Raw genomic sequence first — 15,960 nt, 5'->3', positions numbered from 1 at the left:
GAAAGCATGAAAAGCTCTTGCAGAGAGTAGCAGAACAGGGGTGGAGACTGAAACAGGGAAAAGAAAGAAGGGATGTTGCAGAGGAGCACAGGGAGGGCTTTATGCAGCTGTGGGCTGCCTATGATGAAGGCAGGGTTCAGTCCAGCCCAAAGGCTTTCTGAAAGTCTTTTGCATCACAGCTTTGAAATACCAGTTTCAATGTGTTTCAAACCATTCTTGCAATAACCATGCTCACTCTGGATGTTCCTTTTCTCCCCATTAACACTCAGTCCTTCCTACCAGATCACTGCAGCTCAGTGGTACCTGACCCTTATTGGCACCATTGTGGCCATGTCACCTTTTTCCCCTTAGAAAGCAGCTGCTTAGAGAATCCTTTCCTTACTACACAGCCTCTCGTTTCTCCCATAGCGAAATGGCACAGTATCCTTAAAAACAAAACTAGGAAGGAACATGCTGTGCTTTCATGTCTATGTAGCAAGTAAAGCTGCTATACAACACACAGCTGCAAGGTAGGTTTTGCCAGCAGAGGGTAGCGAGAGGTGCTCCTGTTCCCAACCCCTCTGCCCAGCTGGTTCTGCACAGGGCAGCGAATGCTTCAGACCACACGCAGTTCCCTCTTTTGGCTACGCTGGCACCTTGCCCGGCCATGTGAGCTGTAATTAGGTCAGGAAAGAGTGGTATGAGTCATTAAGAAAAAAAGAATCCAAACCAAAGCAACCACAGTGCAGACAGGTTGAGGTGTCCTTTCTACCAAAAGCAGTACCAAGGTGTGAATAAACTCTTTGTTTCTGTACCAGAGCAGTAGCAATTTATAAAAAAAAAAAAAAAAAAAAAAATTGGTTGGGTTTTTTTTTTTTATACTTCTGCCATCTATGATCTTGATTCTGCTTCTGCAACTTTTATTGCAACCATGTAATTTCTACAGTAAGTTAAAATGGAAACACAGTGCACTGGTTTACCCTGGGGACTTTGACCCCATGCTATGCAGTATCATGACCCTTGTTTTAGAAAACAATCTGCAAATGTGAATGCTTTATAAATAAAAGGGTTTAAAAATATAATACTTCAAAGGAGAACACATGAGCCTTGAAGCAGCAGGATGTACCGCAATCGCATAACTTCGCTTCTCACACTTAGATTTCAATCAGGTGCTCCAAACTCACACAACAGACCTGAAAGCATGAAACAATTGCTGCTTAATCCTAACCTTTAGGAAAGAACTGCTTCAAGATCAGCCAGTTATGCTGTTACAGCATCTATCCTACCTTGCCAAACACGTGTGCAGCTCATGACTAAGATGAGTTCTCAACTGACCTGTACTGATAAAGCCAATCTCTCAAAATTGGCTGTTAAGAAGTAATGCCGTTGTAATAATTTCATGTCACTTCAAGGAAAGAACTACAGGGGCATGGTTAAGTGAAGAGAACAGGTGAAAAACAGAGTAACAGTACAGTAGACAACAAAAGGGGACAAATAGAAATTAAAACATCTATTAACATACTTTACTGCTTTGAGGACCAACTCGCATTTCCAGTCCAGCAGGGACTCACACACAGAATAAGGTAAGGTCAGTGTGAAAGTCTCAACCAGACACTCAGCCAGAATAAGGTTGTAAGAAACTATGTCAACAGAGCATGTCTATCACAGATCTCTCTCTTTGGACCATCCAGACTCCCTTCTCTTCTCTTTCTTGGCTGCTTGTCTCCCTCCCTTTTAGAGCTGCACCAACTAGTTCAAATCTCTGGCAAAAAATGAACAGCTTGGACTATTTTCCCCAGAATCCAAATAAAGGTGTCTGGCCTGAAAACCTACTTATTTGTACGCATTTCTCAGACACGCATCAAGCAAGCACAATCTTGGATCCTTTGTGTCTTCCTCAGGCACAATATCAAAGCAAATTCCACCCCATATATTCAATTTCATACAAAGAGAACATTATTGGAATGCGAGTGGATTATTTATACTTCAAGACTATCTGAAGTCTCTACATAGAAAACAGGCCACATTTAGCTGGACACTTTAAAAAAAAAAGAAAAGATCAAAGGTCTATATGAAGACAAGGTGGTCTGCCAGTCCAGCACGGCCAAAAAATCTGCTGCAGTGAAACCAGTAGCTCAGAAAATCCCTGAACTTGGAAGGTGGGAAAAGACACACTGGGAAATTATCAGTACATCTGCTATGTGCCGCTGTCAAAGACAGGACGCTGCATTATCTGCTTATGTGATAAGCTCAGGTTTTGGGTACACAAATACTCCCCACCACAGAAACAAGTGAGAAAACTTCTGTACTGTCATAATCAACACTGTGCTCTGCTTTTTTTTCTCCAACACGTACCACAAGTGTCATACCATCCTCTGACTCACTTATTAGCTTCTGCATCTCTCCCATAACACAAAACCACAAAATCAACACGAGATGCTCAAGTAATCCACAGCGCAAGAAGGTTGTTCTGCATTCCCTTCCAATGTTCAGGCTGGTGACACCTTTCAAACATTTTAAATGTCATGCGGAAGGGCAGGTGTGGTCTGTATTCTCTGCAAAGTATGTCTCAAGCTCCAGGTATAACAATAGTAGGTCTCTCCTCCTGGCTCATAACACTAATAAACCAAGAGCAACAGAGGATAAAACACTATTTCCTGCCTTTCCTGCCTATAAGCTGTAAATAAGGAGAAAGAGACAGCCTATAAAAGCTTACATGGTGCAAGCAGGATGCTGCATGGGTGCCCTTCAAGAATCTTATTCCAGCATTAGTAGCAATCATTCCTTCCAGTGTGAATACTTTGTGGGACAAGAGGAATGTAGCCCAATCCCAACTGAGAAAAATGGTGACGCACACTTATTTCTTTTCTCCTGGTTGTATTCTCCAGAGCTAACTCACTTGTGACATTCCCTCTGCAGACAGCATGAATTTAGAGTAGTAATACATTACACTTCTTTTTCTTATGAAAACCAACCAACTAAACAAAAATCCCCCACTGCAAATTGTCCTTTTGCAAAACAAAGGCAATACTAACTTCCAAGAGCACTGTGAAATAGAAGGAGGTAGATTTAGACTAGATATAAGGAAGAAACTTTTTACAATGAGGGCAGTGAAACACTGGAAGAGGTTGCCTAGAGAGGTGGTAGATGCCCCATCCCCGGAAACATTCAAGGCCAGGTTGGACGGGGCTCTGAGCAACCTGATCTGGTTGGAGATGTCCTGGCTCCTCCAGGCGTGTTGCACTAGGTGACCTTTAAAAGGTCCCTTCCAACCCAAACTATTCTATTATTCTGTGTCTGCCCAACACATAATAAACATGAATATACTGTCAGTGTCAACAGTACACAAAATAGGCAGAATACATAGAACCTATTTACCAAGAAACAAAAATGTAGAATCTTGAAAATTCTTTTTTTTTTTTTAACAAATAAAAAAGTCTGTACAGTCTGCCTTCTATCCAAATTGCAAGTCACTGTGGTTTATGCCGGAAATAGGTCTGCTGAGGGCAAGAGTCTAGCTCTGCTTTCTCAGCAGCAGGCTGGTTACTCTGTGGCTATTTTCAGTTTAGCATTTAGATTTACCACATTTATTTTTCTGCTCAGACGCAAAACAAGTACAGAATTTATGTGAAATAGCTCTTTTTTTACTTCTCAAATATATAAAAGTTTTTGAAAGATAATATATTTTACAGAACAGGATTTTTGGAAAATATTTTAAAATACTTGAATAATAGTAAAACAGTATTTTGCATAAACATGGATATACATTAAACTATAATACTACAACACAGTTTGCAAACCAAGTGCTCCGATGGCCTTAGATCCTCTTTGTTGCTAATTTATGTAGAAACAGATGTAAAAAAATGACTGAAACCGGCACTCACTCTCAAGAACAAACTTGTGCCAGATTTAGCTACACAATTCCTGGTCTTTTTCTTAAGAACAAACTTGTGCCAGATTTAGCTACACAATTCCTGGTCTTTTTCTTTTCTGTACGTTGTTATCTTTAAAGTAGAAAGGAATCCTACAGACACAGATCAGTTATTTCACATTGATTTCAGTGAAGCCTGTCATAAAAAAGAACAAATTTTTCCTTATCTTCCCCCCCCCCTTCCCACACCTTGTTCTCTTGACATTAAGTAACGGTGAGTTTGACAGAGGGTATTGCTTAGCTCCTATTATAAGTTAAGTCTGAATGACCAGTGATCCAGCGTGGCCTGCAAGCTGATTTTAATGGGACAGCTGGCTTTGTGACAGCACAGAACTGGGACTGCTCCTCTGTGCTGTGGTGTAGCAGGTGGAGGGAGAGGATGGAGCTGGTTGGAATTACTAGACTTGATGCTGACTGTACAAATAAGCCAAAATTATTTTGTGTTGGTTTACCGAACATGTGGCTGGGAACGGAAGTGTCCTCTCTTTATGCAGAGGTTGGCTATCCCCACTGAATAAAAAAAAAAAAAAAAACAAACAACACTCCAAACGAAACCCAAAAGAGTCCCTTCTCCATGAAGTAGTGAACACTCACAGATCTGTCATGCTCTGATCCAGAGACTCTCCCTCCATCTGACTTTCACCGTGAAGAGAGTCTGATTCCTGTACTTGGCACAGCTCCTCATCAGTGATTATATCAAATGCTGCATCATCGGGTGGTTTAGAAGCTTCACTTGCAACTGTGCCACAAAAGGACATGAAAAGAAACATTAACAATATTAGCTGGTTGTTTGGAAAACAAGTAAGCAAAAAAAACCCTTAAGGGGGAAGACTGGGCCATTCCTCTACCTTTACAGAACCATTAGGTAACTACTAGAACCAACTGAAAATCTCAGGCTGACAGACACTCATTTAATATACATGCAAATTTCTGTCAATACCAATCAAATTCAAAGATGGGACCAATCCCACCCTGAAAACATTCCATGAACTTGCAGGACCTTGGAGCAGGAGGTGACCATGTGGTGTCTTGGAGAATGTCTAAGAAAGAACCCTACTTATTTCTCTGTAGCATGCAAACAATACACTAACCAAAAGCCCTCTCAGATGGTGACACAGGCGATTCCAATGACACTGGTGACCCTTCCTGGTTGGCACTGGATCCAGAGTCATCTGTACTGTCCACAATGACTCTAGGCTTATTAAAGCATGCTCTGCAGCAGCGCTCCTTTTTTCCACCAGGCTTCGTCACCATGTAGTTGTTGCAGCAGTAGTAGCAGAAAATGCGACCACACATTCTAGAAATGATTCAAACCAAAGGTGTTAGAATAGTATCACATACAGGTGGAACATCTCTACATGCCAGAGTCTGGGGCTTTGTCATAATAGTCTTGTTCTCTGCAAAAGCCCAAATGCTACATCCAGGGCAGAACTCATAATACAGATCGTGCTGCTTTCGGAGGTGAAGCAAGTTTTCTTGACAAACAGGATGCAGAAATGCACATTCTTACTTTGCTGCTTTAATAAATAGGGAAAACAGAAAAAAAAACGATAAAAAATACTAAAAAATGTAAATATACATTTAAAAATAAATACAGAAAAACAATTAAATACTCACAAATATGCAATATAAATAAGTAATACATATATTAAGTACATATGAAGCAAACGTACTTAGTAATATTACACAGGCCAAATCTCATACTCAGTTAGAGCAAAACTCTTACTTGACTGTAAGGACTGTAAGTATACATCTGTACGTCTCTACTTAGTAATCACCCCTCTTCCCTTCAGACAGGGAAGAGGAAACAATATTGGACAAATACATGTATATGCAACTCTCCTTGCCCTCTCTGCTCTGCAGTCTCTCAGTGTTAAACCTGTTGACTAATTTTTAATGAAAATGTTAAGATTTTCATGAAGAAAAGCACCCAGCAGGGATGACTGTTATTCATGAAGTCTTAGTGGGTCTGTTTTTCATAAACATTTAAATCATTAGTAGGTACTGGTGAAAACATAAACAGGTTTCACAGATTTTAGTCAAAATTAGTAATTTGAAATTTGTTACTGGAAATGACTTCACTATTCACTAAACCCGATAAATGTTCCCTACACGAATATGCAACTGAAAGTCCCAGTACTACATACCTCACATGATGAATCAGGTCATGAAGATAAAGAGCAGTAAAGAGCCAAAACAAACATATCACTAAGACCCTGAAATGTATCTGCCTAAATATATTTGAATAAATCTGGATTAGGTAACAAATAACTCCAAGCAGGCTAACTGCATAGGAAATAATTTAATATTAACTAAAAAAAAAAAAAATTACTTTGTAATCAGTAGTTATCTCTGAACATATCTACTGTAAGTAACCAAACGTATAATTGCACAGCATGTTGGATTTGCTCTGGAATACTTCCATCACAACAGCAAAAACATTTTAGTGAATATTATTTACAGCATGCACAGAGCAGTGCATAAGAAATACATTAAAAACACAGTCCTTCAAAGAAACACACTATGTGATTATATTTGTTTCCAGAAATGAGAAACTGACAGACTCCCTGGGACAGAGTTGCATCCAGGTCTTTGTCTTAATACCTGTCAATGGACCTTTCCACTATTGTCTCTTATTCTCCTGAGAGCTCATGTGTTCTTTCAGCCTCTACAATGTCCTGTATCAATGATTTTGACCATTGAACTGTGAACATTAAGAAGCATTTCAGCCATGTAAAAGATCATACTGAATTTTGCTTTTGAACAGTGTAATAGAGTTCAACAAACTGACCTGCAGTGGTGTCGGCGCACCATCCATGAGAATTCTCTCTGGCAGTCCAGGCAATGATTAACCTCTGTGTCCCCCTGCCATCTTTGCTCTGCACTAAGCTTCTGCTGGAACTCCAGAGCATCTGATTTTTGCCACAAAGCATCCTTATCTCTGTAGAGACACAGTTAAAGGAAAGAAAAACACACTGAAATTATCAGTGCTGGTTTACTGTTAACCAACTTCAAATTGAACGCTGGGAAAAGTTTCACAGTAAAAATTTCTTTGCTGTAACTTCTGAGGAGCTTTCAGGAATAAAGATGGATCAAGAAACCTACTGAAGCTATTGGGAAAGAGGGAAGAAAAACACATGCCATGCAGAGAACTAGAAATTTTTGCAAAACAGACAGCAAATTAAGGAGGAGATAACATTGGGTGTTACATTTTTTACTGCATTATGGAAAAGCAAAATTTCAACTGCCGATGAACTTGGCCATTACTTGTATCTTCAATTCAGGTAATACAAAACCGAACTACCCAACCAGTATCCCTTAACATCCCAAGCCAGGATTTTAATATTTGCTCATTGTTTATTTTGATGCCAACCTGATAAGTTCTATCAAACGTTCTTCAAGGAACTGTTTTGTTCTCGTCAGGTCATCCAGTTCAGCAAATAACTTCTGGTCGCTACTATCTTTGTCTGCTGCCACCTTGCTGAGCTTCTCACTGTATTCCAGGACCTTCTCTTTTGCTTCATCAGCTTCTTTTTGGATCCTGATCAAATACAAAGGCAATTAAGAATAGTTTTCAGCTTGTATGCATTCAAGTATTCCCCATGGAAAAAAGGAGTCCTCCACCCTGATAAACAGGTAGTTTCAGTGAAATTGTTCTCACTGTGCGTATTTTTTATAGCTAGCCAGAATCTCTCCAGTTTCCTGCATCACTGAAAGTGCACACAGATCCATTACCTGGTGAACGCAGTCAGCAATCAGCAATTTCTTGGATGCCCTGCTTACAGCAAAGCTTATGATGGCTACCACACTGGTAAGAAAATTAGTGCCCTTGGAAGCTAAGATCATCAGCAGCTGCAAACTCAGCTAAACGAGGAAAGTCCTGTAGCCACAGGTTGCCCAGCATTTGCAGGTTGCACGTGAAAAGGCCATTTAACACATATTCCTCCATAGTTTTCATTTTCACAAAAGGGAAGCAAATCAGTTTCTCACCATATTCTTCTAACACAGATGCAATTCAAAAACTAAAGGTTCATAGAATCATAGAATGGTTTGGGTTAGAAGGGACCTTAAAGATCATCTAGTTCCACCTCCCCTGCCACGAGCAATTATACCTTCCACTAGATCAGGTTGCTCAAAGCCCCATCCAACCTGGCCTTGAACAGTGTTAAGACACTTCCCAGTTAAGAAACCTCAGTTCACCACACAGTCAGTGGAAAGAAGTGTCCCCAGGAAGCTTCCAAGAATGTAAGCCTTGGTTTGATGATATGGTACTTTCACTACTGTGAGTCCTAGAAATGGATCAAAAATGCTACAGCAACATAACATGAAGGGCTGAGCTGGTCTGAACTCACCCAGCCAATTCAGCTGAATTCAAATATTTTTATGAGTTAGATTTTGCACTGACAACCTTCTGTATAGATCAAGAATCATCAGTCTTCCCACAAAGACAGATGATATCAGCACAAAAATGTAAAAACACATAGGCTTTGGTTAACTCATCAGACTCCATGTGAGCCCATGCCTCACGAAGACCTATTTTGGACTGCCAGATAATCTGCACAACACAGACCTTGAAAAGACAGCCTGCCTTAGCTACTTAAAACTGATAAGAAACCTGACAAAGACATGCAGGATGTGGTATTATTCGAATATGTATTACTGATTCCCAGAAACTTCATGGACAGGAGAGAAAAAATAGTCAAAAAGTGCAAATTTTCCATTCCTTATGGAAAAAAAAAAAAAGCCAATATCAGTGTTTTAATTTTGTGACTACCCTATAAGGTAAAAGGAGGTTATAAAATGTCTTGCAGTTTCACAATGGAAGACATACAATGAATTTACATCATCAGCTAAATTAACAACACAATAAAACCTAAACCTTGCATTCATGTGTGCTGTGTAATTTACATATTTCTCATCTGAAATGTCATCTGGTATTCCCCATCAGTGCTCAGGCACTATTTGCCCTATATAAAACTTGTGGCATATGCTACTTCATAACCCACAGCAATCTTCAACATGCTTTGGTTATTGGCCCCTTTTCTTACAGTTAACGGCTTGCACAAAGAACCCAAATTCCTACCGTTCCAAGAGTTCTCTCAGAGACGTCACCTCCTCTTCCTTATGCAGTCGAGCAGATTCTGATTCAGACAGCAGCTCTCTTGCTTCATCCAGCTTTCTAGACAAACTTGTGTTTGCGGCCTAGCAAAATAAATTACTGTATCTCCTTACATATAAAAACAACACTTCACCAAGCATTGGACAATTACCAAGACACCTACACAATGCTTTAAAAGAAGCAGTTAAAGCCAAACCACCAATTAAGATATTATTGTATAAGCAGAGACTAATTAGTTGTGTACTAGTAATTGATTACTTCTGTCACACTGAATAAGGGATAGACTCTAAAGCGAGATAGTATTAAGCCTGTAATTCTTATTAGTCCATGTCAGTTGAGCTTTTGCCTTCTTATCAAGAAAAATCTCTCAAAGATTATGAATATGACTTAGAAGTTTTTTAACCACTTAAAAGGTTCAAAAGAAAAAAAATAAAATTGAGGAATTTTTATAATAAAAAAATAGTTTTATGATAAAAAAATAAAAAAATAATTGTTTATTAAAGCTATATGGAACATGAAGGACAATGGAAACAAAATATTCTTTCACAGCTTCTCCAGAGAAGACCTGGAGTCCTCAGGGAACATACCTAACTGCATCCATAGGTGTAACTATTTCTGCTAGCAGGCAGGATCAGGTTCAATAACCCTAACTTTATTCCTTCTGGATTCCTTACACCTCAGCACAACCTTTCTAACACAACTGTTTGACAAATGCACTGCAAAAATCCTATTTTTTCCCAGCCGGGTTATTTCTCAGCCAGATTAATTATCTGATTCAGTGCCCCTTGCAGCCTGCAAACAGCTGGATCCACATGTGTGGCTGTGTGCAGCGGGCATGCAAGGCCTACATTACATACCTTTTAAAAATGTACCTCCATTTAAAAAGTGTACACATAATCAGGTCTCAGATAAAACCTGACTAGCTTTCAAAGCAGGACAAATCCAAAGTGCCGTTGTGCTCTTCATAATCTCTATTTCAGTGGCTAACTTTCAGCTGCTGAGTACTTCGTCTGCAGCACCTGTATTTATGCAAGGGCATTCTTAGACTCACTGTCAGTCATCAGAAATGCTGCCTGCCTTCTCAATTGTAACACTAATGCCTGCTGACACAAACACCTCTGTCTTTTAATTGGATCAAGCACGTACTTGTAATGCCACAATCTCTTCCTCTGCAGCACGCTGTTGTCGCTTCTGCTCTTCAAGCTGCTCTCTTACCTTCCCACACTCTTCACTGACAGCCTAGCAGAGAGATTGAGCCAGGAGTTAGCATTCCTCTAGTGGCTACCTCTTCATCTCCAAAATCCCCAATTGTGAATCACAAGTGCTCTTAATGCCATGTATGGGATAAACACAGCTCCACTGTCAGGCTCATGAAAGATGGCTAAAGAGACACCCATCTCATGGATTCAAGGAAACTCCTCTCTGAGGTGGCAGACCAGCTGTGTTTTACTGTTACTTGCTATGGGCTACTGCAGTTCTCAACAAAAAGATGGTGCAGCTTGCAAATTGCTTTGGCTCAGAAAAGTGAGATAGCCTAAATCATACTGAGGTTTAAGAAGCCTTTATGAAAATGAAACATAAATGAATGCATGCTATTTTCTCAAACTTGTGGGATTTCTGGATACCACCAGTGGCGTTTGATCATCTCTGATCAACTGCCAATCTTAATCATTATCTCAGAATGGCACAACAAACACAATAAAAATCTTTAGCCGTTAGGTGTTCTGTTTCACATATACAGGGCTGACTCATGTTCTTCTGGAAGCAAAACTTTGATCTTCTTGGCTGCTACCCTGAGCAGTTGAAAGGAGAATGAGGGAATCATCTGCAAAAGTATCTGATCTCAGTCTAAGCTTGCTTTCACCAAAATCAGTTTTAAGGAGAAGTATTTTTATGGGTGTGGGCAACAGATCTTGCAATGTTCCTAGCAAAAAAAAAAGAAAAAAAAAATCACAACTGTGACCTGAGAGAATAGTTACAGAAGATGCCACCTTCAGTGCCAACATCAGAAATCACCATCCTCTCCATTACTGGCTGCTTTTCCATATCACACGGCCTCTCCACTGTGCTCAGAGGGCCATACTATATATCTCTAAAAAACTCTGATGATTTATTGTACCTCAAATAGGCCTAAGTCATGAGTGTAGAGACATTTTCAGATTCCCAGGCTAAGGCTAGTTGTGTGCTAGTCTCAGAACCTGACTAACACAAACCTTAGGATTTCACCCAGTAATTGCTGCAGCAGGTGGTATAGCAGGGAAAATCCTGCACAGCTCCCTCAGCTATAATAACCACATTAATTTACCTTGAATTTTGTCTGATAACTTAGAATCTCTGTGCTCATTTGAAATTTTATTGCAGACAGCTCTTCTTGGCTGGTCTCTTGGAAAGTCTGTGCCTGCTTCTTTACTGTCTCCAGCTGCAGTTGCAGACTTGGGACAGCTGCGGCACATATTTGAGCCTCCTCTAATTTCTCTTTCAAGCTCTTGTTCTCCTGTCTGAGATTAGCGATTTCAAGCTTCAGCTTTTCCTGTTGCTCTGCTGCCTGTTCTTCCAGTTCTTTGAGCCTTTTTGTGGCCTGGGCTAACTGCTCTTCTGCATCCACCTTTTCAGAGGTCAAGGTACAAATCTGAATACCGAGTTCAGCCATATCTGTGTTAGTCCTGTGGAGGAGATCTTTGTTTTCTTCGTTTTCCATTGTAGCAACTTCCAAGTACTGCTTAACCTTGGATAGCTCTTCTGTCATGTTCAGCAAATTATTTTCCAGCTCAGCTTTTTGATAGGCTGCTGTCTCCAGCTCTTTTTTCAGCACTTCTTCTCTTTCTTTACATTGCACCAGTTCTTGCACATGGTTTCTGTTGAGTGATTCACTTTGCTCTTTCAGTTGCTGGACAAGTGCCTTCTGCTCACCTAAGAATGTCTCTGTGATTCCCAGCTCACCTCTCATCTGCTCTCTCTCATCAGTGGTCTGCTGAAGCTTGACTCGCAGGTTGAGGACTTCTGCTTGCAACCTAGACACTTCACCTTGGTTGACCTCCAACTGCTCTTCACTCATGGTCAGCCTGGAGGCCAGCTCTTTTGCCTCTTTCTCCAGAGAAGCCGCCTGCTGTAGTTGCTGTTTTTCCACTGATTCCTTTTCTGATGTGAGGGATTCAATAAGCTTTGTCTGATGAAGGCATGTCTTTTCAACACTGACCTTTTCTACCTCAAGAGTCTCCAGTTTCTTCCTATGTCTTTCAACTTCTGCTCTTAGCTGCTCACACTGGGTCTCCATGCCTTGCAGTTCTACTTCCTTCTCTATGAGCTGTGATTGGAGAGAGTCTTTGCTTTCCTTCAAGGTGCCTAAGCTTTTTTCCATTTGTAAACTATGCTGTTTGGCACTCTTCAGCTCTCCTTCAAGTGAGGCATAAGACTCCTTGGTGGTCTCTTCTCTTTGCTTTAGTTCTTCATAGTCTGAGTGCAGAGCCTCTAATCTCTCCTCCAGAATTTGGCTTTGCCTCCTGGCATTCTGCAAGTCTTCATCCAGCTGTTGGTTCTCACTCCGGAGCTTCTTCTCTTTTTCATCAACCGACACCAGGGCATCATCTATCTCACTCTGAAGCTGTTTCTCAGAGGCTCTCAGCCTGGCCACCTCGGCTTCCAGGGAAGCTTTAGAAGCTTCCACATTTTTCAGCTTCCCTTCCATCTTCTTCTTGGACTGCTGCAAGTCTGAATTCTCCAGTTTCAGCTTCCTGCTCTCCTCATCCATTTCGTTCACTGCAGAGTTTTGCTGCTCCATCTGCTCCTCCAGCTCTTTGATTTTCTGGCTGAGATGCTCTTTCTCAGACATGAGTTTCCGGTTTTGCTCCTCAAGGCTACACACAGTCTGACTCACCTTTGTTAAGCGACCCTCCTGTAGTTCAAGTTGCTCTGCTTGTGACTGGGCCTCCCGCTTCAGTGCTCCTTCCCTCCTACCATACTCCTCCTCAAGTTTCTCTTTTTCTTTCTTTGCTTCCTCAAGATTTTTTTCCAGTGACCCCACCTGAGCCAGTGACCCCATTACCTGGGTCTGGAGCTCAGCCATCTCCTTTTCTTTCAGGGTCAGGGCTTTCTGAAGTGCATCCATTTCCTTTGCCATGGTTTCCAGGCTCCCAAGCAGCTTTTCACTCTCTTCTTTGGAGTCAGCAGTGAGGCGGTTGTATCTGGACTCCAGTTCCTTCTGTGCCTCTTCTTTCAGCTGCAGCTCCTCCCTTGCTGCTTTCAGCTGAGACGCATGTTCATAATTGAGTCTTTGCATATCTGCCTTTTCCTTTTCTGTCTCCTGAAGCTTCTCTAACAGTGCCCATATCTGGAGGGCAGAGTCACAGTGGGCTGTGGCTTGCAGTCCCTTTTCCTCCAAGGCAGCATCAACTTTTGTAAGGAGGTTGAAGTTCTTCTGTTCTGTGGAACTCAGCTTAGCTTTGAGCTCATCAATGCAAAGATCCTTCATATCAACCAAAGCCCTAGAGGCCTCCAGCTCCTTATTCACCACCTGCAGTTTTGAGGCACAGTCTTCCTTGCTGGTCACCAGTTGCTCCAGCTTTGTTGAATATTCCTTCTGTTGCTCCACTGAATTCAGTTCCAGTGACTGCAGGCACTTCTGCAGGTCATGAACAGTGCTTTGAGTAGAGCGTGAGACCTCACACTGCTTCTGTAAATCTGTGATCATCTTTGTCAGCCGGGAGTTCTCCTCGCTGTAGTTATTGCTCTTCTCCTTTTCTACCTGTACTTGTTCTTTCTGAAGGCTGACAGCTGTCTGGAGCTCCTGGTTTTCCATTTCTAGCTGGTGAATACGATCTTGAAGTTCCCTCTGCCTCAGCTCAGCCTGGTCAAGTTCTACACGCATCTCTTCAAAGCCCTCAAGATGTTCAACATTTAGTGAGTTATTTGCATCAGGGCTGGAGGGAAACTCTTGGGCCTAAATGAACAGAAGAGGAAAATCAGAAAGTTTAAGAGGAATTAAACGAGCATTTAAATGCTGTGCTCAAATGAGCGTAAATTCAGGCGTTTAATGCACAGTGGCATTGTATGTTGGATTCACAGTGCTACAAGATGTCAACTTACAGGAAAAAAAAGCTTGTTTTCACACAAGATACATTAAAACATACCTGTCTGTAGACAGTCTTCCGAATATATATATTTTTTTCCTCTACAAGATTTGCATATTCAGTTGAATCAGCTACGGGACAATTCCCTTTACTTCTAACAAAAAAGTCTTTTTATAATTTACCATTATAAGAATTATGAGCACCATAAAACTAACAAGCTCTCTGGAACTATGCCACTAATTAAAGATCTACCATGCCACACAAACATTTATTTGTAATTTGCTTACCTGCAAATAATTGCTCACTAAACTGCTCATGCTGGAACTGCGACTTGGGGGCTTCCATAAATATGCTGAAGATCCAAGTGAGGATAGTGTCCTCCTGTTGATCACACGGAGAAACAATATATAAAAGCATATATAAGCACACACATACCCATCTTTCTACGCTTATGTGTAAGATTTATCTAGCTGTAACTACCAAATATAAAAAGACTTAACTCTGCCTGCTGTCTGGGCCAACAACCACTGAAGCGGATGGAAAAGAAAATAAGGATATCAAAGGCATCTATAAAAGATTATGAGCTTGGTAGCTGTGACTTCTCACATCCACAAGAACCAATGCAGCTTTGCTCTAAGAAATTGTACAGCTGTGTGGTGGCAGAAACACCAGAGAGACAACACAACCACAGAGATGGTGGCAGCTCAACCAGACGGTGGCAGCATGCAGCCCTGGTAAACTCCCACTGATACAAACTGACCTGAAACAAATCTAGTAGTTTTCGTTATTCCTTGCTTTGAGGTGGGATCAGCCTGTAGTGACCGCATATTGTCATCTCTACCACTGCTGCAAGTGAAGCACACTGCTTGACGGTTCAGCCTCCACATGTCTCGGCTCTTAAAACAGAAGGAGCTAAGGACATTGCTTCTTCTGCATGTGAAGATGAGAATAGCTTGGAATTTGGGCCTAAACTGCAGTTACTGGAAGTACTCCATTACAGAGCATCAACTCTGATCTCTAGTATGCAGTTTATTGAAGGGAAAAAAAGGCCAATTTGGTCATAGACTAACTACATGGAGAAAATGTATGCCTGCTCTAGCACAAGTATTTCTACCCTCAAAAGCAGAAGCTTTTACAGATTCTGTGGCAGGCAGGGATTTTATGGCCCTGTTAATAGAAAATGACAAAGTGTTTTTGTCTTACCTGGCAAACGCTGGCCAAGCAGCATCTAAATCATAGCCTCTTGATGCCAAGTCAAACTGAACGTCAGTGAGCTCATAGAGTTGACCCACAATGTCAGAACTCATTTTTGAATTCAGAAATGGACTTCTTGCATAGTACCAATCACTTGAAACAAAGCAAAAAACCCGTAATATTCATAAGTAAAAAAGAAGCAGCAGTTTCACTTGCAACACTCCACCCCCCCGCCCCCAAAATCATTATTCACCCCACCCCGGAAAAATTATGATATGGTATTCTAAATGCAAACTGAAAACAACCAGATCTACCCACCAACCCATCTTTTTGATGTGAATGAAATCAAATAGCTTAAATGAATTCCACAGAAGTATCTTTAAAGGAGCCTCTGCACAAAATATTTTTTGCTCTAGTGCTTGGGCAAAAGACCGGCAAGACTACATATTTGCTATCACTGGATAATCACACAGTAAATATCTAAAGCTCACACCTAATACATCGAAAATGAGGGACAGAAAGCAGGAACTAGAGTTAAATACACTGTGTAAATAGTTGGCTTTTTCTAAAAGCCCTACCAGTGCCCCTCCAATCAAACTTTCTTTGGTGTTCCTTGGCTAGGGGCAAGTTGTTCCTCTGTGTGACAATCCAGAGACACATGCAAATGCTTT

At 41.1% G+C, this 15,960-nt stretch overlaps 1 protein-coding gene across 6 annotated transcripts in view; it reads right to left on the bottom strand.

The window, feature by feature from the left end:
• FYCO1 (FYVE and coiled-coil domain autophagy adaptor 1) overlaps positions 1–15,960 on the bottom strand; it is a 54,409-nt gene that overhangs the window by 21,672 nt on the left and 16,777 nt on the right. For all 6 annotated transcript variants that reach the window (XM_086742830.1, XM_086742832.1, XM_086742829.1 and 3 more), the window contains 9 exons: positions 15,299–15,442; positions 14,383–14,476; positions 11,335–13,965; positions 10,176–10,268; positions 8,994–9,112; positions 7,284–7,451; positions 6,702–6,851; positions 5,002–5,207; positions 4,505–4,649 (listed from right to left, as the gene is read on the bottom strand). In XM_086742830.1, coding sequence (XP_086598956.1) covers positions 4,505–4,649; positions 5,002–5,207; positions 6,702–6,851; positions 7,284–7,451; positions 8,994–9,112; positions 10,176–10,268; positions 11,335–13,965; positions 14,383–14,476; positions 15,299–15,442 — 3,750 coding nt within the window. The remainder of the gene's footprint in view (positions 1–4,504; positions 4,650–5,001; positions 5,208–6,701; positions 6,852–7,283; positions 7,452–8,993; positions 9,113–10,175; positions 10,269–11,334; positions 13,966–14,382; positions 14,477–15,298; positions 15,443–15,960) is intronic.

Source organism: Chlamydotis macqueenii, chromosome 2 (genome assembly GCF_036417535.1).
Source record: "Chlamydotis macqueenii isolate bChlMac1 chromosome 2, bChlMac1.mat, whole genome shotgun sequence".
In the NCBI taxonomy this organism is placed as follows: Eukaryota; Metazoa; Chordata; class Aves; order Otidiformes; family Otididae; genus Chlamydotis; species Chlamydotis macqueenii.
The sequence above is the reverse complement of the archived record's forward strand: the minus strand, read 5'-3'. Positions and strand labels throughout refer to the sequence as shown.